This window comes from Pongo abelii, chromosome 23 (assembly GCF_028885655.2).
Source record: "Pongo abelii isolate AG06213 chromosome 23, NHGRI_mPonAbe1-v2.0_pri, whole genome shotgun sequence".
Taxonomy (NCBI): Eukaryota; Metazoa; Chordata; class Mammalia; order Primates; family Hominidae; genus Pongo; species Pongo abelii.
The window spans coordinates 25,397,434-25,421,553 of NC_085929.1; the positions used below are offsets into that span (position 1 = coordinate 25,397,434).

Below are 24,120 nucleotides of genomic sequence, written 5' to 3' on the forward strand. Positions count from 1 at the left end.
GTACTTTATTTTCACTTAACTCAGACAAACATACATTCATATGTCTGTCAATTTTCAGAGACACAAACTCTTCCTAAATCAAAGTTTCCGGTCCTTGGGTTATGCCACTTCTTGCTTAAACCACAGCACACCTTGCGTGACATCTCGTTTACTTTTTCCAACACAAGTGAGGTGGCAAAGGACCTGGAATCTGAACTTTAGGCTGTTATACTCCTTGTCCCCAAACTCATAGTTGGCTTGCCCACACCAAACCTACCCACGGCTTTTATTGAGGCTTTCCAAAGCATCCACTTTCATTTCCACAGAAGTCCTCTATACAGTCACAGCCCATCAGTTTACACAGTATTCCAGGCTGTGATTATAATGAGTACAACTGGCACCAATAGGTTTGGGACAATCACAATGGACTCAAAGGGATACATGCAGAAGGGCAAGGGGGTTCTAGAGAGTACCCGCTGCCCTGGAGGGCCCACCCTGTACTAACACAAGCCAGCATGCTTTACAGTGAGAAGGGAGAGCACCCATTAATCCAGTGAGTGTTGATGACAGAGGTAAAAAGGGTTTTTGCTCGCCAAGATTTCCTCAGGGCTTGTAAATGACTCTGCATTTCATTTATCACAATAGCTTTTGCAATGTTTGAAAAGTGATAGCATACGCACATGCAAGACATCACTGATGCATGGCTTGGGGACATGTGACTCCATGTTTGTGGGCTCTTTGCAGCCACTCCACAGTAACCAGGGCCCAGGCCACTGGGTTGGCTTCTCCACACTCTCCCCACAACCTGCCTGATGGGCCTGGCAATGGGCCAGATCTGCAATGGGTGTCACCTTGGAAACAGGTCCTCCTTTCTTTGCCTCCTCAAAGCTCTCTGCCTATCCTAAAGCCATAGTCTAAGCAGATGGGAGGAAGGACTGGGGTTAGTGAAAACAGTGTCCCCATCCTACAGACAACCCCGGGCTCTGCCCTGGCTGGACCTCCCAGTGTCCTTCTGCTAAAGGAAGGGGAGATGAGATGACCAGGGAGGCCCTTCCCTGTAACCCTGTGCTGTCCTGGCTCTGGACACCCTCAGCCACCTGTCCCGTCTTTTGGCCCACAGCCACCATGGCTGACCAGACAAAGGGTGATAGTGTCGCCTGAGGAACACTGACTCAGGAGGAAATCAAGCCAGATATTTCTCTGGGCCAGGAGTAAATAAATAAATCAATATGCAATGGTTCCGCCTATGGAGGAGAGGGTGGCCGTGACAGCAGAGAAGAAGTGGGGCCTTCATTAAGAGCCAAATCAAAGAGGTTGCTGCCTTGGAGAGAGCCGTAGCCCCAGGCTCCTGGCTCCCCAGTTTCCCCAGGGAAGGAAACTGCTGACTCCATCAAACCCCTCACTTGAGTAGGGAATCTGATTTCACCTTCTGGGTCTTTGAGGCCCTGCAACCTCCTGCCCTCTGCCTCCATGTGTGGCATCCCACAATCCCATCCCCTACCTTGGGGACCTAGGGGCATGAGTGGTGTCCACTACATGCCCAGCACACCTTCCCTGGGTCCCTTTCCTTGAGAACTGAGGCTGGCACCACAGGTTGTGGCTGGACCCAGCCAGCCTCAGGGAAACCCTCAATTGCCCTGACTCTGTCCAGAATTCTACCACTCGCTCCCAGCAGTCAGCCCCAGCCTCTCATCTGTTTTGCAGCAGTATGACTTCTCTGGTCTTGCTGTCTCCAGCCCCCTGTGCCCTGTGCTCCACCAGCAGCCAGGGGGATCCTTGGAAAAATGAGGCAGAGTATGTCTCACTTGTGCTTGAAACCTTCTCATGCTTGCCCCCGACGCTTGCTTGACATGGGCAGACCCTGAGTCAAAGTCCAGCCAGGGCACCAGCGCTCTGCAATGCCTGGCCTCTCTGACTCCCACGCCTATGCTCCCCCTCCCCCACTCCTGCCATGCTGCCTCTAGCTGCCTCTCCAGCACCATCCCTCACTCTTAACTCAGGGCCTGTGCACTGGCGGTTCCTTCCTCCTGGAAAGCTCTTTGTCCAGAAAGCCAAGTGGACTTGGCTTCCACGACCCCTCCCCATCCAATGGCTCAGATGTCCCTTCCTTAGGAGGCCTCCCGGCCCATCCTATTTACGATGGAAAATGACCCCCATATTCGCACACAGCCACACCACATGTGCTGCCTTGCCCCAAGCATGGTCCCTTTCTAGCACACTGTATAATTTACTTAGTGTTTATCGCCCACCTCTTTCCTACTGTGCCATAGGGCAGGGGCTGTTGGTCTGTTTGTTCACTGATGTATCCCATGTGCCCACAAGGACCTAGCACCAAGCAGGTGCCAATAAATCAATACCAGGCCCTTGTAGTGACTGAGTGAGGGATCGGTCAACGTGGCTCACGGAGGGGATAGTTGGGGACTTCTGGGAGGTCTTCTGGAAAGGCCCATAGCCTTCCCTGGGTGGACACGGGTAGATGCACAGCCCCCTCCCACCTGGACTTGGCCGATCCTGATGCTGCCCCATTACTGAGCCCTCAGGCCCGGGAGCCAGGATGTCCCCTCGTCTTGTAAGCCCTTTGGGCCTGGGCTTCTGTTGCTACCCTGCAAATGTGCTCCCACCCCACATACACTGCATGGCCCCTCAGCCCCCTTAGAAGCCCTGGCCCTCACCCTTGGCCTTCTTCCTGTGCCAGTGATGGGGATAATCCCCCAAACCCTGGCCCACGCAGAGCCTGGGGCTGCAGCCCATTCCCTGTGGTCCCTGGGGACCGCAGTGGCCACACCCTCACACCTCCTCTATCCATTCCACACCATCCTGGGAGGAGGGAGAGCCTCAGAACAGCCAGCGTGGCAAGACAAACACACTGGAGACTGAGGCCAAGCACTCCAGGAGCCGCGACAGAGATGGGGGTGTCAGTGTGGCCAGGAGACTCCTTGGAGGAGGTGGGCAGTGTTAGGGGAACAAGGGCAGCCCCACCAGTGCCTCTGTGTCCCAGACACGGGGTGGGGCCAGGCTGGGCATGGCTGTGCTTGCGTGCGTGGTGTTATCATAGAGGAAATCAATGCCTGGCACTGGCCCAGTGTTTAAGGGAAATGAATAGATTTTGGCCGAGGACAAAGAGAGTTTGATTAATCAGAAATTGGATAATGGAGGCAACACTCTAATTATTTTTCTTCCCAGCATTTTATCGAGAAATATGTTTGCACAGCATATCAGAGGTAACGGAGCGGGTGAGGGGGTGACCATGCTGGAGGACAGCCCAGCTCGGAGACAGGCCACCCGCACCCGCCCTCACCAGCAGGGGTCCTGGTAGCCACTCCACAGGGCCACAGGAAGCAAGAGGGCTGGGCGGGGCTGGCCTGAGGCCACACGCAGCTGGGGCAGCTAAGGCCAGAGAGTACATGCCATGCAGAGCTGGGCAAGAGGAGGCATGAGGGCCAAGCCCTCATGGCGGAGTTGCTCCTCCCCTGGCCTGGCCACGGTGAGGGGTAGGGCCACTAGTGTGGGGGTGCAAGAGAGGTAGGGGTGGGGTACCACCAGTTCATAGGGGGTCAGGGCCTGCTGGGGTCAGGGTGAAGGCTGTAGGTGCCAAGTTCTCCCGCCCATAGTCAGAAGGGTCTTCAGAAGGCCCCTCTTGGCAGCTTGGAAGGTTTTCCCAGCTTCGCCTCTGGGGAAGCCTGATTAGCTGCTCCACAGCCAAGGTCAGACAGGACCACTGGGCCCCACAAACACAGAGCCTGGTACTCACATTCCTCAGCCCTCCTTGCTCACCTTGCCCCCTCCTCCCTTGCTGACCCCACTCCTGCAACACCTGGAGCTGAAACCACACGGTTTAGCACCTTGTTTCTGTGGCCATCCAGCCTCCCAATTCCAGGAAGGCTTTTAGGGGCTCCTTGCTGGAACAGAGATCAACATCAGGTGTACATCCAAGAGGAGGCTCCCGGCCTTGTAGAGTGGTTGAGTCTCTACCACTCGTTCACTTATTCATTCTTCAGTGTACAGAAAGAGGCTGCCATGAACCAAGCATGGGGTTGGACCCTGAGGTCACTGCAGGGAGTGAGGCATCAAATGAGAGAATAGACAGTCAGCAAGCAATGACCTGAGCTGCTCATGGGACTCAGGAAGAGGGAGGCCAGTCCTTCCCAATAAGGGGTTAGCATCGGTGTCACTAAGGAAGGGGCATGTAAGGAGAGATGGGGGGGATTAAAGCTGCTAGGAAGGAGGGGGGTGCAGTGGTGAGGTTCACCAGTCACTGGCAAGCTCATCTAAATCCTGCCTCCCGTGCCCGCTGCAGACATCACTAATCAACCATGACTCTTTCCCTCTGGGCTGCAGCACAGCCTTAGAATCCTCTTCAGCACAGCATGCTTTGGACGGCCACTACAGAGTTGAGATAAGGAAGGAAACTATCTGTACCCTTGACCCAGCCCAGAGCTTCCAACTCAAGGCCCAGAGAGTGGAAAGCATTCACAGGGTCACCATCACAGGCAAAGCTGGACTTCTACCCAGGCCTGGTGCCTTCCCCTGCCCTGAGCTCCTCTGCTGGCCTGAGAGGCCACTCCTTGATCTTGGGGCACAGGGGCCACCTGGAAAGGCCACTCTACCATCATCATGTTCCTTTACTACCTTCAGGGTCTTGGTTCATCCCCTTAGGACAGTTTTCCACTGACATGCCTCTGAAGGTCATCACTCTGTGAATCTCCATGTCTGACAAAGGCCCCACTGAGTCACAATGCATCACTGAGTGGCCCGGCGTCAGCCTGAGGCATCTGTCCACCTGCCTCTGGCTTGAGAGTAACCCACGGTTGGGCCTGACGGGGCCCAGCTGGTAGCATACACCTGAGGGTGGTTTGTGTTTGGTGGCCAAACCTGAGGCCCAGAGAAACATCTCTGGGGACCCAAAGGTACAACCTCTTAGGAGCAGAGGGTTGAGCTGCAGCAGGGGTTCTGCAGCGCACAAGCACACAGCCCAGCCCTAGGGTGAAAGGGGCTGGACAGGGCCACTGAGGCATGACTGTCTGCTAATGTTCAGTCCCTCCACAGCGACTCCCTGGGTGGCGATTCTCAATGGTGACTCTGCAACGTCCCTGCCCTCATGGAGCTTACGGAAACACATATGATGAATGAATCAAATAGGGAGCAGGCCACGCTGTGGCGAGTGCTAAGGGGAAAAAAAATAGCAGCAGGAAAGGGCATAGGAAACATGGTCAGGAACATGGCGCTGTTCTACATAGAGGCCCCACCAGCCCTGTCTGGAGCAGGGCCACAGCCTAAGAGCCAGCCCTCACTGCCATGCCAGCCTCCAGCACAGCCTCCTCCTCAGCCACCCTTCCTATGACCAACAAGGGTGAGAGGGGCCATGCTGCCCAGATGCGGGGCTGCCCAGACCTACTAAGGCACTGGGCACATGAGGTCCACTCTCCACACCTCAGAGGACCTTGGCCTCCATGACTCACAGGGGCAGACCTCACAAAGGGGCTCAGGGACCTCTGTCCTGGCAGCTCTCCATCCCAGGGGCCCAGGGTCTCCTGAAAGGTTTGCTCTAACCACGGCCCCCCATGGCCACGAGAGGCCTGGCTGAGCCCTCGGGGACGGGGTGTGTTTCTGGTTGGAGGCTGCTAGAAGGAACACCCCCGGGCTTGACACCATGTGTAAGGCCCCTCCCTGCACTGTGGCTTTTAACAGTCTCGCTTCTTAGCACTTTTTGATGGATTCTCCAGGGACGTCTCTAAAAGAGAGTTATACCTTAATTTAGAAGCAAATAACTCAAAACTCTGTGATGTGGCAGGTTCCTTTGGAAAAGAGATGAATGCAAAGAAGCCATTGCTGTGTGAAGCTGTGGCCATGCAGGTCCAGGGCCTGCTGATGGGACCATCTAAACCTCAACCTCGAGATGTGCCTCCTGCTGCCTCTTGCCCAAGGGTCCACAGACCAAGGGGCGGGAGGCAGCACATTTAGTGAAGAATTGCAGCGGGCAGCACATTTAGTGAAGAATTGCAGCGGGCAATTCATTTAGTGAAGAATTGCAGCGGGCAGCACATTTAGTGAAGAATTGCAGCGGGCAGCACATTTAGTGAAGAATTGCAGCGGGCAGCACATTTAGTGAAGAATTGCAGCGGGCAGCACATTTAGTGAAGAATTGCAGCGGGCAGCACATTTAGTGAAGAATTGCAGCGGGCAATTCATTTAGTGAAGAATTGCAGTGGGCAGCACATTTAGTGAAGAATTGCAGCGGGCAATTCATTTAGTGAAGAATTGCAGCGGGCAGCACATTTAGTGAACAATTGCAGCAATTGCCGGCTGCGGTTTTCACTTTGGGTTCCCCGGGCCACGGAGCCAAGGCGAAGCTCACAGGCTGGGTGTGACTCACTCCAGCGGCCCTGAAAGTCCAACGCAACCCACCCGCCCACTCAGGGAAGGGAGGAGAAATGCTGTGGGGAGTGGGCAGTGGGCAGGTTTCGGGCCCACCCTCCAGGCCTTCCTTCTCCACAGGGGCCACTACAGCCCCAGTATTATCCTTGAGCTCCCCGTGACCAGCCAGCTTCCTGGGCACTCACTTGGGCATCCATACAGTTTTAATGCTCTGCTGTTACTGTTTTGGAATGCATAATTTTAGTTTTACTTTTGTAGAGACAGGGTCTTACATGTTGCTCAGGCTGGTCTCAAACTCCTGACTTCAAGTGATCCTCCTACCTCAGCCTCCCATAGTATAGGATTACAGGTGTGGGCCATCATGTCAGGCCCTTAATAATTTTCAAATAGGGGGCCCCCAAAATCATGTGGCCAGCTGTGCCCACATTGCTCAGTCCCTGGGCATGCCCTGCCTGCTTGACACAGGGGACCTGCTCTCTGGGATCCACTCTTCTCCAGCCTCCCGAGGCGCCACTATGACTGTGCTTCCACCTCACTTCAATCCTCAATCTCTCTTTCTTGATGCTTCTCAACTCATCCTCCCCACAGTGGAGGCCCAGGGGCCCAGCTTAGCCTCTTCTGATCCTACATACCCTTGATCCCTAAGTGACCTCACGTGGTCCCCGGCCTCCCACACACCTCAGTGCCAAGGGCTCCAGGTTGCCACCTCCAGCCTTGCTCTCCCTCTGGCCACATGTGCCCATCAATGGCTCTCCAGGTCTCACACCCACCTCCCAATTCCCCACCTCTCCAGAATGGGTTTTTCTGTATCTTGCTTCTCAGCCAATACCAGCTCTATCTTTCTACTGGCTCAGACCAAAACTGCAGCTGTCCTTTAAAAGCTGCAGCTTTAAAAAACAAATCTCCCACCTGCACTTCTCAGGGCCTCCAGAGCCCCCACCCCTGGGTCAGCAGCCTCTCTGCCTGGAATGTTGCAGTGGCCCCTCATGGCCCCCAGCCTTACCCCACCCTAGCCCATTTTCCCACCTCAGCAGAGAGATCTTTTCAAAGTGTAGATTAGCTCCTCCTGGGAGGGCAGCGCCAGTCTCTTCTCTGTTCCAACCCTGCCAAGGTCTTCCTGCCTCATTGGGGCCCACTGAGTCCTGCAGGACCTGGCCCTGACACCCCACCCACACTCCTGCACCAGGTTCCAGCCACTCCGGTAGGGCCTCCAGAGGCCAGGGAGTGTCTGCTCAGCGCATTTACACCTGCTGTCTCTCCCCTGCGCAGCCACACCACTCACCCAGCACTTCTCCCTGGCACTGTGTCAGCCCCCCTACCCCCATCTCGTGTCCCCCACCTTCTGCTTTAGTGTTCTCCACAGTGCAGCACTTAGTTACACGTGTTACTGTCAACCCCTGCCCGTCTGGTGTGAGCACTGTGAGTGGATGCTATGTCCCTGCTGTACCCCTGCACCTGGCACAGTGCCTGGCATGCAGCATGCGCTGGTAAATGTTAGCTGAACAAATGAATGGATGAATCGCGTGAGATTCTGCTCCTCCGGCTCAGTCCAGAGGGCTGATGTCTCCTCCTATGTGCTCCAGGATCTGTCAAGCGGTCCCTGTTGGTTCACTCCTGTGAAGCGCCTCCCCTGGCGGTGTTCGCACGAAAAGGCCAAAATGTGTGGCAGGGGCTGGTGTGGGGACAGGGCGGGGCACTCTTGGCTTTGGGTATGGATGAGGATAATGAGGTTCAGAGAAAAAGGGGCTGGACCTAGGATGGCGGGGCCAGGGCCTGACCCCAGGTCTTCGGCCACCTAGACTGGAATTCTCACCTCACCACCCTGGGGCCACAACAGTCTGGGTGTTCCCATGTCCCTCTTCATTCTTCCCAGGCCGCCGCATAGCCTCTGCTCTGGGATTCTGCCTGGGGCTGACCCTTGGCATCTGCATTGACACCTCTGTCTATTTCACTTTGTGCTCCTTCCAGCCAAGCACAGTGCTCACAGGCGCCCAGAGGCTTGGCTACCTCAGGTTTCCTTGCTGGAGGGTTGGGGAGAGCAGCGTGCTGACCTGCCTCCTCCAGTGCGCTCGTGTACCTTCCACGGTCAGCAGCAGTGAGAGTGCCTTTGCCGCCGCACACCGTCTTAAGTCTTCTGAGGCTAGCGTGGGACAGAAACCACAGGGCTGCCTTCCCTGCCTCCAGGGGAGGAAGCCGCACACGTGTGTTCACACACAAGATGACTAAATTCAGCATTCCTCAATTGCTATATTCAGCATTCCTGTCCCACTGGCCTCTCTGCGGGGGCCCTGGGCAGCCTTGTCAAGTCCATCCAGTTACCTGCAAATACCTGGAATTGTTCTAGAAGCTCCTGAGGGCCAGATTGAGACCCCACCCACACTCCTGCACCAGGTTCTGGCCACTCTGGTGGGGCCTCCAGGTCTCTGAGGTTCCTCCTGAGACTCTAGAAAACAAAAGGACTGAGAGGCTGGGGACAGAGGGAAGAATCCATTCCCTGTGTCCCAAACCCACAGTCACATGCCAGGTCCCTGCAACAGTCCAGGCGACAGGCACAGAGCGCAGCAGCTCACCCTGCTCAGCACAGACTGCACACCCCACGAGGGCAGGCCCTGTTCTTGCTGCATCAACCTGGGCCTTAGCCAAAGCCAAGTGTGTGTTGGGTGGGGAGGGTAGGCACACTACAAAGATGAGTAACAAACAGCCCCTTCAGAGGGAGAGCAAAAACATCCCCAGAAATGAGGGAGCTGACTTAGGACAGTAAGTGACACCAACTTCCAAGGGGGAGAAATTATGTCTTATTCACCTCCTGTCTCAGAAAATCAACGTCAGTTAGAGGAACACACAGGAAGACTTTTAAACCAGATGCCAGCATCTCCTCATTCCTAGAGAATGAGGCTTGCTCAAGGCGCATATTTTATCCAAGCACCGCCAGGCCATCCACACCCCCACTGCACCCCCTAGATGGATGCTCCCAGGCTGCCACGATTACTGCTCTCAAACATCCACATCCCAGAGGCACAGAGTCACCAGCTAAGCATCATCCCCGAAACAGGCAACTCAATCCTAACAAGGGGGTTGCCTGGGTGGTTACCCAGTGCCCTGGCTGTGCCCGAGGGAGAAGTGCCTGGAAGCACAGCCTCAGACTGCAAGGAGCCTTCCCCAGTCTTTAAAGCTAGCTCTTCTCCAGGCCCACCCCAGCTCATGGGGTCATGGACTGCTTCGCTTTCACAGATGAGGAAGCTGTGGTCTCCACCACAGCCACAGTTAACCAGCAGTGGGGTCATTCCACTTCCCAGCTCCCTCAGCCCCGTGCAGCCCCCACAGGCCTTTCCCGCCATACCTCCTCCTACTCCCCAGGCATGCTGAGTGCTCCTATCACACCTAACTGCCCAAGTGCCTCGGTCTATTCTCTCCTCTCTGCCCACAATGCCCAGCTTAGCTGTGCCCATGTCCTTCAAGCTCCAGTTCAAATGTCATGTTGCCCACGGGCTCACCTGACCCCCCAGCCCAGGACACCACTCTGAGGTCCCTCCCGAGGCCCCTGCACCTGCACTCAAGCTGGGTTGGTCGAGTAGAGACGTTTTCCCCTATGCGGTGGTGAATCAGTCCTGGGAGGGCAAGCCCAGTCCACTCCCACCCGGTGCACCCCAGCGCCAGGCCCTGGGGGAGTGAGCACTCAGTAAATATTTGCTTAATTGAATTTGGCCAAGGAGCCTTCTCCAGACAGCTCAATCCCCAGGGCAGGGAAATCACCTGGGCAGAAAGAAGCCGGTCAGGGGCTCAGCTGTCTCCCCAAGCAAGACAGACCTCTCTACCAGGCGGGTCCCTCCACCCCAACACGGACTACGCGGAACGCTGGTCTCGCTTGGCATCATCCTCTTGTCTCAGTTAACAGGAGCCCCCATTCTCGGCCTAGGCCGAATCCTGCCATCATCACCCAGAAAGGCTCAGCACCGCCCTAAAGGCAGAGCCCCCTCGGATCGCCTGCAGGATACGGAGCGCCAGCCCTGAGGCCCTCACTCCCCTCCCCCAAACACCCCCACCGCCTTTTAAGGGAAAAAATATTGAGCCGGGAACGTATTACAATCGCAGCAGGTCGATACTCATCTCTTGCTCTAAATGCCTGTGAGGAACCTGCTCGCTGCAAGAGCAGTGACCGAGAACTGCTAGCTGTCCGTCTGCGGGCCCAGGTCCTCGGGCCCAGGCCTCTGGGGCCCTCTCCTCGGTTTCGGGCAAGGCCCTGCATCGGCTCCGGCCGCCCCTCCCTGATCCCCTCCTTGGGAGACCCGCCTCAGCGCCGCTCCCGCAGCTCGCCTGGCCCGCCCGGGCTCCGCATCAGCCGCTGCTCGGGGGCGCCCGGCGGCCCCGCGCGGCATCCCCGGCGCCCTCTGTCCACCCTCCCGGGTCCGCAGCCGCCCCCTCCCGCGGGGTCATCGGCTCGGCTGCGCATCCCTCCCCCAGCACCTGCTCGACCAGAGGCCGCCCCCTGCCCACCTCGCAGACGTCCCCGCCCTTGGTGTCCCCCACCCCTGACGGGCATCCCCGACGCTGCGTCCTGGCGGATCCGGGGCACAAAGGCCTGGGAAGAGTCCCAAGTGGGGGCAAGGTGGATGACCCGGCCGTGCCCTCGACCCCCGAGGCTCAGCGGCGCGCGCCCGGCCGCGGGTCGGCTCACTCACCTCCGGGCCGCGGCACAGAGCATCTGCCGAGCTGCTCCGGGCAGGGCGGGGCGGGGCGGGGCGGCGAGCGCGGGGCCGCGGCGCCCTCGTTCCGTACGACGCGGGCGGCGGCGCCCACGCGGGGACGTGACCGGACCGCGGGCGGCGCACACGCTCCGGCCGGCCTGATTCCCTCCGCCCGCCCTCCCGCGCCGCCCGCCGCCAGCCCGCGGGTCCGCCCGCCCCGCGCCGCGCCGCCGCCGGCAGGGGGCGGAGCCGCGAGCGCAGCCCGTTGCCAGGCCAACCGCGGGCGGGGGGTGCCGCGCGCCCGCCGGGCACCACGCGCCGGCCACCTCCGCCCCGCCACGAGCGCCGGCCCTCTGTCCATTGGGCACAGGCGGCTGACGGACGGGCCAGTAGCCCAATGGGGACGGACAGGGGCGGGGTCGCGGCTCCGCGGTCGCCGCAGTCCCGCACGCGCTCCCCGCGCCGGCGTCCCAGCGACTCCGCTGGGCTGAGGCCTGGTAGCCGAGCCCCAGGGGCCACGTCTGGCAGCCCGGGAAACCGAGACTGAGCCCAGCCATGGTCCTGGCCCTCTTTACCGCAGCCAGTCCCGGCTCGCCTTCTCTCCACTCGAGTTCAAACCCAGTTCGGCCTCTTGTGAGCTCTACGTCCTTGGGCAACCGACTGACCTCTCCCAGCCTTTCTGTTTGCAAAGTGGGGCTAGTGGCACCTGCTTTCCTGGATTGTCTCACCAATCCTTCAGAACGTGTGAAAGGCTTATGCAAACCCTAGCGATTTACACCGGTGAGGTTTGTGCAGCGATGGGAGGGGGCATTAGTCATCTCTGCTGCCGGCCCCCGCCCCCCCCCCCCCGCCCCCGCCCAGTGTCTAGGGGCTCTTTGGCGTCCCTGGCAATCCTGGCACACGGAAAGGTGGCCTTGGGAGGGAAGGAAGGGAGAAGGACCCAGGAGCTGGCCCCCAGCCCAGACAAGCGTGAGGGAGCCAGTTCAGTTAAGGCCATTGATTGGCGCTTTTGGGAAGCTCGTGGAAAGCATCAGACCCTCAGCAAAACGCAGCTGAACCCAGGCTGCAAAATTCTGTTTTCAATTTCAAAGCCTATCTGTGGACCTCAGGGCCAGGAGTCCCTTAGTTCCATGCTTAAAAGACTCTCAAGCCAGAGGGCCAAGACATGAATGCTCCTGTCTGTCTTCTCCATCTTTGTAAACCTGAAGCTTTGTGTATCCTAGAGCATCCCTGGCAAAGTGCAAATGCCTTCCCAGCTAACGCCTTCCTTATCACCTTACACCTTTGTGGTCAAACTATGTGGATCGTGCCATTCTTTGAGCAGCAGCCCTGGACCTGACCATGGCAGAGGTCCATGGAGCGGTCTCTCCATTGTAGCTCTGTGGTGGAGAGGCAGGGGCATGTGCCTGGCTTTGCCAGCTGGACACTGGCATCTCAGCATCATCCCATAACCTCCCTAGGAATGTTTCCTCTGCTGTGAGATGGAGACCATTGCCATACGTACCTGCAGGGTCATGGGCCACCTGTGAGGGTGCTGCCTCAACTGTCAGGAACAGGACGTATATTTGTTATGGGCATCATGGAGGCGAACTTAGTGCTCACTGGAGGTGTCCAGTGAGGACCAAGGGAATTCAGCCAATGGCTGAGGGGCTACCCTTTGTGCTTGCCTTCCACACCACCAGGCTGTGTCAGGCCGGACCTCTTGCCAGGAGGACCACACAGAGACCAGCAGCTGTGCTACCTGGCTGAGCCTCTATTTCCTCTTCTGTCGAAAGGGAATGTAACAGACTGTGGTCAGACGGTGACTCTGAGGGTTAATGTATATAGGAAATGCATATTAGCATGTCTTGGGATAGCCAGAGGCTGTTTCCACTGCAGAGTCAGGGGGTCAGAGTTGAATTGTTTGCAGGGGTAAGCCCACATGCAACAGTGAGATGGCCCTTTCCAGTGGTCCAGAGCAGAGGCTAGCCTATGGAGGGGTCCACTGGGGCTGGCTGACACCTCCCTGACTTGACCTCAAAATAAGAGAGGGACATCTTACCTGGCATCAAACCAATATTGTATTCATGCAGCAGTCACAGATAGCCTCCTCCACCAGGGTATAGTTGTAGGCACAGTTCTAGGATTCAGACCGGCCTTTTTCTGGCAGACCCTCTGCCTGTAGGGCAAGGGCAGAAAGCAAACAACGATTGGGCCTTACAGTCATGTGAGGCTATCTGAGGAGACCCACGGGGGCTCTGGGGGCACGTGGAGTTGGGGAGCATTGGGCATTGGGCCATCTTCCCAAAGGAAGAGATGCTTGGAATGAGGCCATAGCTGGCGTGGAGGTGGCCAGTGACATAGGGTGGGAGGGAAGTGAGTTCCAAGGCGGGGAGGGTGCAGGACATGAAGGAGCACGAGGCCAGGAAGAACCCAGAGAAGACCAATGTGGCTGGGGCCAGGGTCATTGCCCATGCACAGATGCTAGCTCGGGACAGTAGGATTGGGGACGTTGGCCTAAGAACCGCTAGAGAGTTTTAACGTTAGTCTTTTAAATTTGAGAAGGAGGAGGAGAAGTTTTTATTGCCTATTTACAGTAGGCATGGTCCCACAGACAATGTGAGTTGTCCTACTGGACATAATAAAATAACAAAAACATCAGTTAGTCAGTCCAGAGGAAGTGGGAGTGAGCACAGAAGTCAGTCTGTGAGGCTGAGTTCAGTGTAGGCTCTGCTGTGGCTGTGAGATGGCAGGGAGACCAAGAGCATGTTAGGAGACAGTGGCGGGGCAGTATCAGGACCCAGGGAGATGAGAGAAGGGGAGAGGGTGGGGACCACTGGAGGAAGAGATGGTGCTTACCAAAAAGATGGAGGAGCAGTTGGAGAGGTGGTCAGGAACCAGAGAATGGAGGGTACCAGAGGCACGGGAAGAGAGCATGTGGTGAAGGAAGAAGCTGTTAACCATGCTCCCGGCTACTGGGAAGCCAAGAAAGCTGAGGACAGAGAAGCACCCCTTGGAGCAAAGGCAAGCCCAGTGGGCCAGAAGTTCAGGGCACAGGGCCACGCAAGGCTAAAGCTGGACAGGTGGGTCACCTGCGGCAAGGTGGGCCCCAGATGCCATGTGTGGATGTGCAGTCCCCTAACAGGAAAGGGTGTGGCTGTGACCAGAACCTGGGCGCTGGTGCTCTGTCCTGAGCCCTCATTGGCTGGGAGACAACAGCTGGGGCTTTGCAGTAGACAGAGGAAGGGGGCCATGGTGGTGACTGAGCCCACTCAGCACCTCCCCAACGCAGCAGGCACAGCTGGCTGAGGAGTGGCGCCTCAACATGGTGTCAGCACCCGCCCTGCCCCACCACAAAGAAAATGACCCAGCCTCCGCCACTGGGGCTCCACACCATGGACAACCGTGACCCCTCAGTCCCATTGGATCTCTTTGGCTCATCAACCACTGAACCCATCCTAGCCCCTACATATCAGCCAGGCCAGATCGGGGACTCCCCACAAACACACACGTTTGTTCCCCTGCTGTTCTGGACTCTCCTCCGCCTCCATGAGAACCAGCTTCCCTGGGGCCTCCCTTTGTGCACCTCCAGAGCCCCTAGGACCCTGGAATTCCTGGTCTACACACATGTCAACCTGTTCTGTAGTGACCTGTCCCCAGCTGACTCTTCCACTAGTTTTCCCACTTCCTGGGGGTGGGGTGGGCATATGCTGCTTGTCTCTAAACCATGGATGGCCCAGAGCCTGGCCTGCTCTGGTGCCACCCCATCTGGCTGGTTCTCTGTGCCCCACCTGTCCTACCTCTTCTGCAACCACCCCCCACCCACAGCACACTCTCAGGCTGCCGCCCAGTTGGGTGGATTTCCCCGATTGTTTCCCTGGGGTCTGTGTGCCCCACCCCCACTTGAGCAAGCCATCGCAGATCTGGGTTAGTTATAAATAGCCAGGCCCGAGACTCTTCTTTTAGCTGAAAAGAAGCAAAGTGAACGAGCAGAAAGGCACACCCGGCACGCGTTTTATTTTTAATCTTCTCCCTCTGTCTCAAAATGAACCCCGGTCCCCGTGCTAAGCATTTCTAGGAGCAGAAGTACAAGACAAATGCCTGAGAAACAAAACCCAAGGAGCTGAGGGCCCTGCCTGGCTTTGCCACCATCTGCTGTGTGACCTTGGGTATTCAAGTTGCCTCTCTGGGCCTCAGTTTCCTCACCAAGGAGAGGTGGGTAATGGAGGTGATCACCTTGAATGTTGACTTTTCTGACCTCAACTCTCTCTTTATTCCTCCCCTAACTTGTGCCCATCCTGACTCAGCAATGACACCTGTCCCAGGGATTGCCTGGGAAGCTCAGATAGGTGAGATGAGGCTACAGTCTAGCCCTGATTTGAAAATTAACAACTTCCTTACCCCCAGATCTTTGCTCAAGTGTCCCCATCCCAGAACTTTGTCCTTCCATCTGCCAGCAAAATTAACAGAAGGTCAAATTGTCACCTCCCTGCTGTGAGCTGGAAGAGGGCTGTCCAGGTCACCACTGAGTTGAATCTATAGCCAGGAGTGGGTAGGGAGACCGTGGGCAGAACCTGAGGGGAAGCAGAGCGGGAGCAGGAGGCCAGGTGTGTGGTCTGGGCAATACAGGGAGCTGCGCGGGAGAGAGGATCAGGCCTCAGGAGGGGTGGCGGGGCTGGGGGGGTTTTGCACTGACGGGCTCTGCAGGGCTTGGGCTGTGCAGCATTTGTCTTGTATCTTACCCCTCAGCCTCCAGCAGGCCCTTGCTTGTAGCTGGGACTCAGTGTTGGTGGAATTCAGGAGACTCTTGCCACCCTAGGCCCAGATGTTCTGGGCACACAGGGATGGACCCTTATATGGATGAAGAAATCCACAGCACGTGGAACATGTTTTCATCCACAACCCCCTGCCAGATAGGCCCATTTCAGTGATAAGGAAACTAGGCTCAGAGAGGTTAAGTAATTCGTCCAAGGTCACACAGATTGGAAAGGATATGTTTTAAATGAGACCTAGGCTTTTTTTTTTTTTTTTTTTTTTTTTTCAATCTGTGCTTATTAAATAAAAAAGGCCAACACAGTAGAAGCAACAGGAACCCACTTTTCCTGGGTGGTCAGAGCCTTGAGAACAAACAGGGCAGATCTAGCTGCTCCATCTGATACCCCAGTAAGAAGCTGGCCAGGGGCACTGGGAGCCACCTGACACCAGAGGACCTGGGGGATGGGGCACGGAGAGCTGCTGGACATTATGAGACATGGTGGGGGGGCGGTAAGAGCCACTCAGTACCCTGCTCCGCCTCTCTACCCCATCACCCTGGGCACCTGCTGTTTGATGTCCTCAGGGAGTAGGGGAAGAAGGCTGGGGTGATGTCTTCAAAGAGGAAATCCCTGGTACTAATTGGCACTTGGAGACCTTTAGGCTAATCAACCTGTTTATTTCTCTCTCTAGAGTAAATTAGAGGGTTTAGCTGGGGAGGGCAGAAGAAAGAGGTGTCTGCTGGTGGCCACCTCCCTGGGGGCTGTAGATGGCTTTGCAGTAGGCAGTGGGCTGCAGGGCAGTGGCAAGGGCAGCCGCGTGCCGTAGGGAAGGGCACTGTGCACATTCCCTGTGCTTCTCATCTCAGTGACTCAGGAGGGCTGTTCTGCCCACTGTCCTGGGCTCAGGATGCCACTCGTGCTGGGTTCTCTAGGCAACCACTTGCTGACATTCCTCAGGAGGGAAGGGAGCTGGGAGGAGCCAGGTGGGGCCTGTTTATGGGGGAGCCTTGCCTCATTGTGCTTCTCCCAGTACCTGCACCCCAGCTGTGCCCTGTGGAGCCCCCTTCCCACAGAGACCCAGGTTCCTTGAAGAACAAAGCCTATGGCTTCCCGTCACCTTTAGTTGGGGCACAGCTCTTTTTGGTGTGTGTGACACTGGCCTACACTCTAGGTCTTCTGTCTCAGAGTCAAACCCAAGCTCTTCTCAAGGGCTGGTCAGACCAGTGTGGGGTCTCCAGCAGCTTTGAAATATTTTGGTGGATGGGAAGCGGGGGCTTGGCTGGCTCCCCAACTCTGGGGCAGGGAGAGGGAAGAGTGGAGGTCTCCTGGTGTGCCTGGGCCCTGCAGGAGTGAGCTGTCGGCTCTCCGAGGGGTGGCTACTGCCTCTCCGAGGGGTGGCTACTGCCTCTCCGGCTGCTGTGTGCTTGCTATGGTGGATGCCCCCTGAGAAATGGGTGACCAAAGACTGGTCCTTCCTGGGTTCTCTGAGCCTCCGCCCTCAGCCCCTGACATGGCTGTCACTGCAGCTGCCTGCTGGTCGCTCAGGCCCCTGGCCAGGCGGGATGTGTGTGTGGGGGTGGCACTTGCAAGTCCTCTTGTCAAACCCACCCACTGGCTCTGCAAGACCCTCCTTGAGCCCTGCAGGCCAACTGGCATGGGTGGGTGGGTGTGTGGCCAGCCTGCCCTCAGTGCCCTTTCCTGCCTTGTAGGGGCCCAAGAGATCATCAGCAAAGGTCTGATTTCCTCACTGGTATGGAAGCTGCAGGTGGAGGTGGAGGAGTTCCAGGAGTTCATCCTGGACACACTCGTCCTCTGCCTGCAGGAGGATGCCACCGAGGCCCTGGGCAGCAATGTGGTGCTTGTCCTGAAGCAGAAGCTCCTCAGCACCAACCAGAACATCCGCAGCAAGGCCGCCCGTGCGCTCCTTAATGTCAGGTGAGGCCTGGCCTAGGCTGGGTTTCTACCAAGGCTGGGAGAAGGCACCTGAGCTGGACTGGTCCAGAGCTCAAGGGCGGCCACCCTGGGCCTGCTTCCCCTTGCCTGCTTGTGCCCAGGGGCAGGAGGTAGCTGGGACGGAGGGTGACCTTCTCCCCTAGGGTGACCACCATCCCGTTGGCCTGGGAGTGTCCTGTATCCCAGGAAACCCCTCAGCCTGGACAAAGCCAGATGATTGGGCACCCCCTCCCCATGAGGAAGGCCAGCACAGGAGATGCACTGGTGATGATCATGACACCCAGCGGTCACTGAGTGCCTCCTGTGTGCCAAGCATTGTCTACAAACCTCACATTTAGGCAACCCTCCAGGGAGGTGATGTCTGCCTTTACAGGTGAGAAAAGGAGGCAGTGTCTTGTGTCTCACACCAGGTCACACAGGATCACAGTCTACATCCTGGCCTGCAAACCGAGGGAGCCCAAAGCCTGAAAGCTGCAGGGGGCGGGGTGCGGTGTGTGTTCTCACACTGGGCCCCTCTTCAGGAGGACGGGCTGGTCACCGAACCCCAGAGTCTCTGCCTTAGCTGTGGCTATGTCTCTTTAGTGGAGGCCCTCTTGCCTTCCCTAAGTCCTGGCTTCTCTTCTGAGAGTCTCACTAGAGGTCCAGGCCAGTATTTCTGCAAGTGGGGCCCCTGACCCAAGCCCCCAGGGAGGTTTGTGAAAATGCAGATTCCCGGGCCCTGTCCCAGCCCCATCATTCTTAGGTCTGCTCAGAGGTCCCCTTTCTGTGGGACCACGAGAGTGGCTTTCCAGGAGAGAGCTCTCTCTCTGAAACTGTAACCTCCCTGCTGTCCCCTGTCCTCCCATGTCCACTGTGACGACCGTCCCTGCTGTTACTTTGTGTGTCATCCCCGAGGGGAGCTCCTGAGGACAGAGCTTTCCTCTGTTTGCTGCCCTAAACCCAGGGTTTGCAGCGGGGGAGCTTTGGCCCCCAGTTGAGAATTATCTGGCCCTAAAGAACGCTGAGCTGGAGAAACCCTGCTCTTGTCCCCGCTCTTGTGAACGAATCGGGGAATCCCTGCATCGCTCTTGTCTCAGTGTCTCGCTGTGTGAATGAATCGGGGAATCCCTGCATGTGGGGCCCAGGACTCTGCATCTTTGATCACAGGCCTTGGGGTTGAGGCCCACTGTCCTGAAAGCTCCACAGGCTCCCAATGTCACAGCTAGTGGCTGGCCAACCCCATTTCCCAATCTGTGTTCCCAGGGAACACCTGTGTCTTTGAGGTCATTAAGAGCTCTACAAAAATGAGGGTTCTTTGGTGGCTACGTTTGGGAAATGTTGATTAAACTAAGTGACACAGGGGTCTTTGCACTGTGGCACTCCTGTGGGGCTTGTGAACAGTGTTTCCTGGCCCAGGGAGCCCTTTCTTTTTAGGGGACAGAATTGACCCTCTCTCAGGAAACTTTTGGGGAGTCCATCATTCTCATTTCCACAACTTCATTCAGTGCCAGAGTAAGTGGCCTAAAAGTCACCTGGTCTGAGTCCTTAGCTGCAGTTGCCCAGTGCCCGGCAGCTGCTGCTGTTGGGGGCAGCTTGGCCCATCACTGTCAGCTCTGGCTCTTAGGTAAAGTCAAAACAGGTCTCCCTGTGGTTGACACCCCTGGGTCCTGCTGTTCCCCATTTTGGGGCCACAGAGAACATGCCCTGTTTCTTTTCTGTGTGCTGGCTCAGAATGAGGCCCTGTCACCCCGTGGTCTTCACTGGCAGTGGGCCGCGTTCACACCAATGCTTCTCTGTAGCCCAGCATCCCTGCCATGACCAGTCCTGGATCATGGGGACCAGTCCTGGGACTACCTGGGGTAGCCCCCACACAATTCTTTCTTTTGTGTCTCCTTGGGGCACTCCTGGGCCTTGCCCCTCTTCTCCCTTCCAAGCAGAGCCCCTCTCTGTTCCTTCTCTGCCCCAGCATGTCTCGAGAGGGCAAGAAACAGGTGTGTCATTTTGACGTCATCCCCGTCCTGGTCCATCTGCTGAAAGACCCGGTGGAGCATGTGAAGTCTAACGCCGCCGGTGCCCTGATGTTCGCCACAGTGATCACTGAAGGTGAGGCGGTGGGGGGTGCCGCAGGGAGGGAGACCGTAGCAGGCTAGCAGCCGTGATGAGCTTTCCGTGCTCAGGGGCTGGGTATTGTCCCCCAAACCCCACACTTTGCAAAAAAAAAAAAAAACCCTCCCCTTGGCCTATCACTGATGTCCTTTCAAGGTTGGGTCCAAGGCTCAGCCCTCCTTCTTCTCCCCAGCACAGTGGCCCCTCACCAGTCACTCACATTAGGACCTCTGTGCCTTCGCACCAGTCTGTTCCCTGGGCCTGGAATTCCCGTCTCCCACCCAGGCCCCTCGTGAGCTGTGACTCAGGGGTTGATTAGTTTGCCATCCATGATTCTGTTACCCTGAAGTCTAAGCAAATCCTGGAGCCCTTGACTCTATGGTGTTTATTCATCATAATTATTTTTCTTAAACTGGGGGAGGGGGCAAAATCAGAATTATCTCCCCCGAGCCCCCCACCTTGGGACTCCCAGCCAGTCAGGCTTCCCCTCCAAGTCACCCAACCCTGGGCTAATGGAAGAAACCTGGGCTGTTTCCACACCTGGCAGACTGGGGCATAGCACTCCCAGGACCCCCTGAAAGCATTTGACTTTCCCTCTGGCCCCCACACACCCACCAGCCTGGGGCCCTGTGCTTCCTTTGAGTTCCACGGAGGACCATCTGGGCTTGGATTTGCAATCAGCCTCCCAAAGACAGGTCCTCCCAGGCCCTGCACACCTGACCCTAATGCTGCTTGAGGTATGCAGATGGGAGAGGTTGGGACCTTCTTGGAGTCCACAGCCCCTCCTTTTACTGGTATACTCAGGATGCTGACTGCACGGTGGCAGGAGCTCCCCCTGCGTGTTTATCTTGGGGCAGCCTCAGCCCAGTGTCCTTCTCGGTCCAGGCTTCCTGTAGGAGTGCTTGGAGGGCCATGGGGCTCAAGACACAAGAGGCTGAGACCCAGGGAGATGAGGCCACTTATTCCTAAGCTGGCACTCCAGCTGAGGGTCCTGAAGCCCCTGCCACGTGCCAGGCCCTGGGAGGCAGTGATGAGGGATGTGGAGGAGAAGCCCAGCATGGGTGGGGCAAACACAGGGGACAAGTCTCCTCTGGGAAGGGCTTGGGGTCAATCCCAAGGACAATGGAAGTTGGCAGGGCCCAGGCTGAGAGGTTCCACCAGCAAAGGGGAGAGTCCGCTGGGCACTGCAGGAGCGTAGGGCCGGCAAGGACAGCAGGAAGGGGCAGCGAAGGGTTGAGGAGGGCATCTCTCGGGAACTATGTGTGTTTTGTGCAGAGTAGGTGCTCAAGAAATACTGGCAACATAAATGAACTATTGGGTTTACTTTTTTTTTTTTTTGAGATGGAGTCTCACTCTGTCGCCCAGGCTGGAGTGCAGTGGCGCGATCTCGGCTCACTGCAAGCTCCGCCTCCCAGGTTCACGCATTTTCCTGCCTCAGCCTCCTGAGTAGCTGGGACTACAGGTGCCCACCACCACGCCCGGCTAATTTTTTGTATTTTTAGTAGAGACGGGGTTTCACTGTGTTAGCCAGGATGGTCTCAATCTCCTGACCTCGTGATCTGCCCACCTCGGCCTCCCAAAGTGCTGGGATTACAGGCGTGAGCCACCGCGCCCGGCTGGGTTTACTTTTTTTTAAGAGCCGGGGTCTCAGTGTGTCACCCAGGCTAGAGTACAATGTCACGATCACTGCAGCCTCAAACTCCCAGGCTCTAGTGATCCTCCCCACTCAGTCTCCTGAGTAGCTGGGACTGTAGGCACCTGTCACTACATCTGGCTAATTTTTAAATTTTTGTAGAGATGGAATCTCATTATGTTGCCCAGGCTGGTCTTGAACTCCTGGGCAGGATATGAGGGTGGATGGAGAGGAGCCAGTTGAGGCCAGAAAGGCAGGAGATGAAGAGGCCAGGCCCAGGCTGGACTCAGCGAAGGTGCAAGAGCCCTGAGGGTGAGGGCATGTTGGTGGGGCATAAACCAGGCATAAACCCCTTGAGACTACACAAGGAGGAGGGTCAGGAGAGGGCTAGGGTGAGAGGGGGTGAGAAGAGGGCCCCTTGGTCTGTTTGGAACGCCCTGTGTTGGTGGCCTGTAGGGAAGTATGCGGCCCTGGAGGCACAAGCCATCAGCCCGCTCCTGGAGCTGCTGCACTCCCCCATGGCCGTAGCGCGCCTGAATGCCACCAAGGCCCTTACCATGCTGGCAGAGGCCCCCGAGGGCCGCAAGGCCCTGCAGGCGCACGTGCCCACTTTCCGTGTCATGGAGTTGGAGACTTATGAAAAGCCTCAAGTGGCCGAAGCCTTACAGCGGGCAGCCCGGATCGCCGTCAGTGTCATCGAGTTCAAACCCTGAGCCCCTCATTCGCCTCTGTGAGTGAATAAATGCGCTAAGTCTCTTTATCTCGGGTCCAAATGGCACTTTCTGTTCCTGGAGCACAGTCACATCCTCTCTTGCTCTCCTGCCAAAGGGGAAATGCGAGGCCCAGAAGCACCGGGTCTGGGTGGCACAGGCTGAACCCAGTGCGGGGGATGGGTGGGAGGTGGCCTTGGAGTTGTGCTCTCTCTCCTGGTGCCAAGAGTCCCCCTCAGAAGGCAGAGAATAGGGCTGAGCCCTCCAGGGACAAGGCTGGGGGCAGGGACTTGGGCTGGGGGAAGGAAGGAACCCAGATGCGCCAGGCACCACCCAGGTTTCAGAAGATCCAGTGACTGACCCCTGGGTTGTGGATGGGTGTGGCTCTGCTCAGCGAGGTCTGTCCCTTCCCCACCCTGGGTGATGGGAAGGAAGGTGATAGGTGAAACCCAATGCAGGTTCTTCGTGGAGAAGGTGACTCAGTCATAGAGGCTCCCCTAGGGATGAGTGCTCAGGACAGGGGTAGGTTCTGGTTTCCTTGTTAATGTCTTACCCCAAACAGCCTCATTCTTCTCCAAAGCAAGGAAGTCAGTCAAGCATGCCCCCAGGTTGGCCTGAAGCCCATCCCACCCTCCATTCTCTCCCTTTGGGTGTATGTGGCCCCCAGGGCAGCCCTCTTCTGCCTGTGCCTTCATCTGGGCCCTTTCTCTGCAGTGAAGGTGACAAGCAGGCTGGGAGCTTAGGCAAGGAGAGAGAGGTGGGCTGAGAGGTGGAGGAGGGGAGAAGCCCAGCTGCAGGGGGCTATGGGGCATAGGGCTGAGGTTGGGGAGTGACTGGGAGAGCTCCTTAATCTCCTCCTACTCATCTCTGCATGGTCTGGCAAGGCAATGGTTCTCCTCGTTTCGGGGGAGAAGCAGCCTGTCCTGGCCTCTGTTGGAGAAGCTGCCAGAGCAGAATTCAGCTTCCGGGCTGGGCCCTTTCGTCTGGGTCTGAGCTGGGCCTTACTCTTTCTCCAGGAGCTTTCTGAGGCTCTCTCTCTCTCAAAGGTTTCCCTCATTCACATCACCCCTTGGCAGTCATATTTCCTGTGAGGTGCCCACTTCTCCCAGAATAAACCTTTCAGCAAAGCCAGAATCTCAAAGGGAGCCCCTTCTTGCAGTCCTTTCAATGAGCCCCAGGGGCCCTCACTTTCCCAGAAGAAACACAGGGAAGTTATTGTCCCTGGAAGCACAGGATGAATCCAAGTAGGGCCTCTTGTTGTGGAAGGGATGGGCAGCTGGGCCCAGCTGGGGTTTCAGGTTCATCCCCATTCTCAAAAAAGCTGCCCCTAAGAGGGCTGGGTGCAGTGGCTCATTCCTGTAATTCCAGCACTTTGGGAGGCTGAGGTGGGCAGATCAATCAAGGCCAGGAGTTCAAGACCAGCCTGGCCAACATGACAAAACCCCCTCTCTACTAAAAATACAAAAATTAGCTGGACGTGATGGTGCACGCCTGTATTCCCAGCTACTTGGGAGACTGAGGCATGAGAATCACTTAAGCCTAGGAGGCGGAGGTTGCAGTGAGCTGAGATCATGCCACTGCACTCCAGCCTGGGTGACAGAGTGAGACTCTGTTTCAAAATAAAACTTTAAAAAAGGCCCCCTAAGAGGAAACCTTTTCTCCTTCAGGAAACATTTCTTCATGTCCATTTCCTCACGTCCCAGTCCTGCCTTAACACAGCAGGCTGGCTCTACCCCTTCCACAGGCTCTGGTCAAGATCATCAAACTCCCTGCTGCAAGACCCTGTGCTCTTGGTCTCCTCTGTAGAACCCTCTTTCTTTACATGGCTAGTGGTGCTGATGCTTCTCATGCCTCTGTTCTAGGCACTCTCTTCTCCCACTTTCCCTGTGCAATCTCATCCGCCTGGCTTTGGGCCTTCTCTACCAGGTTCCCTTCTGAGCTGGGCCTGATTTCTCTCCCCTGTCTTC

At 56.9% G+C, this 24,120-nt stretch overlaps 2 protein-coding genes across 8 annotated transcripts in view; one reads left to right on the top strand and one right to left on the bottom strand.

The window, feature by feature from the left end:
• Positions 1-11,225, bottom strand: part of GNAZ (G protein subunit alpha z) — a 52,840-nt gene extending 41,615 nt beyond the window's left edge. The window contains exon 1 of one of the 3 annotated variants that reach the window (XM_024239967.3): positions 11,034-11,225. The gene's annotated coding sequence lies outside the window, so the exon portion shown is untranslated. The remainder of the gene's footprint in view (positions 1-11,033) is intronic. The other 2 variants (XM_054543599.2, XM_054543598.2) reach the window with 2 other exon arrangements.
• The window catches only part of RSPH14 (radial spoke head 14 homolog), a 79,994-nt gene extending 57,784 nt beyond the window's left edge, over positions 1-22,210 (top strand). For 4 of the 5 annotated variants that reach the window (XM_054543602.2, XM_054543600.2, XM_054543601.2 and 1 more), the window contains 3 exons: positions 17,482-17,707; positions 19,671-19,807; positions 21,900-22,196. In XM_054543602.2, the coding sequence (XP_054399577.1) occupies positions 17,482-17,707; positions 19,671-19,807; positions 21,900-22,156 (620 nt within the window). In that variant the 3' untranslated portion in view covers positions 22,157-22,196. Of the gene's footprint in view, positions 1-17,481; positions 17,708-19,670; positions 19,808-21,899 lie in introns of all 5 variants that reach the window. The other variant, XM_024239968.3, reaches the window with a different exon arrangement.
• The last annotated feature ends 1,910 nt before the right edge of the window (positions 22,211-24,120 follow it).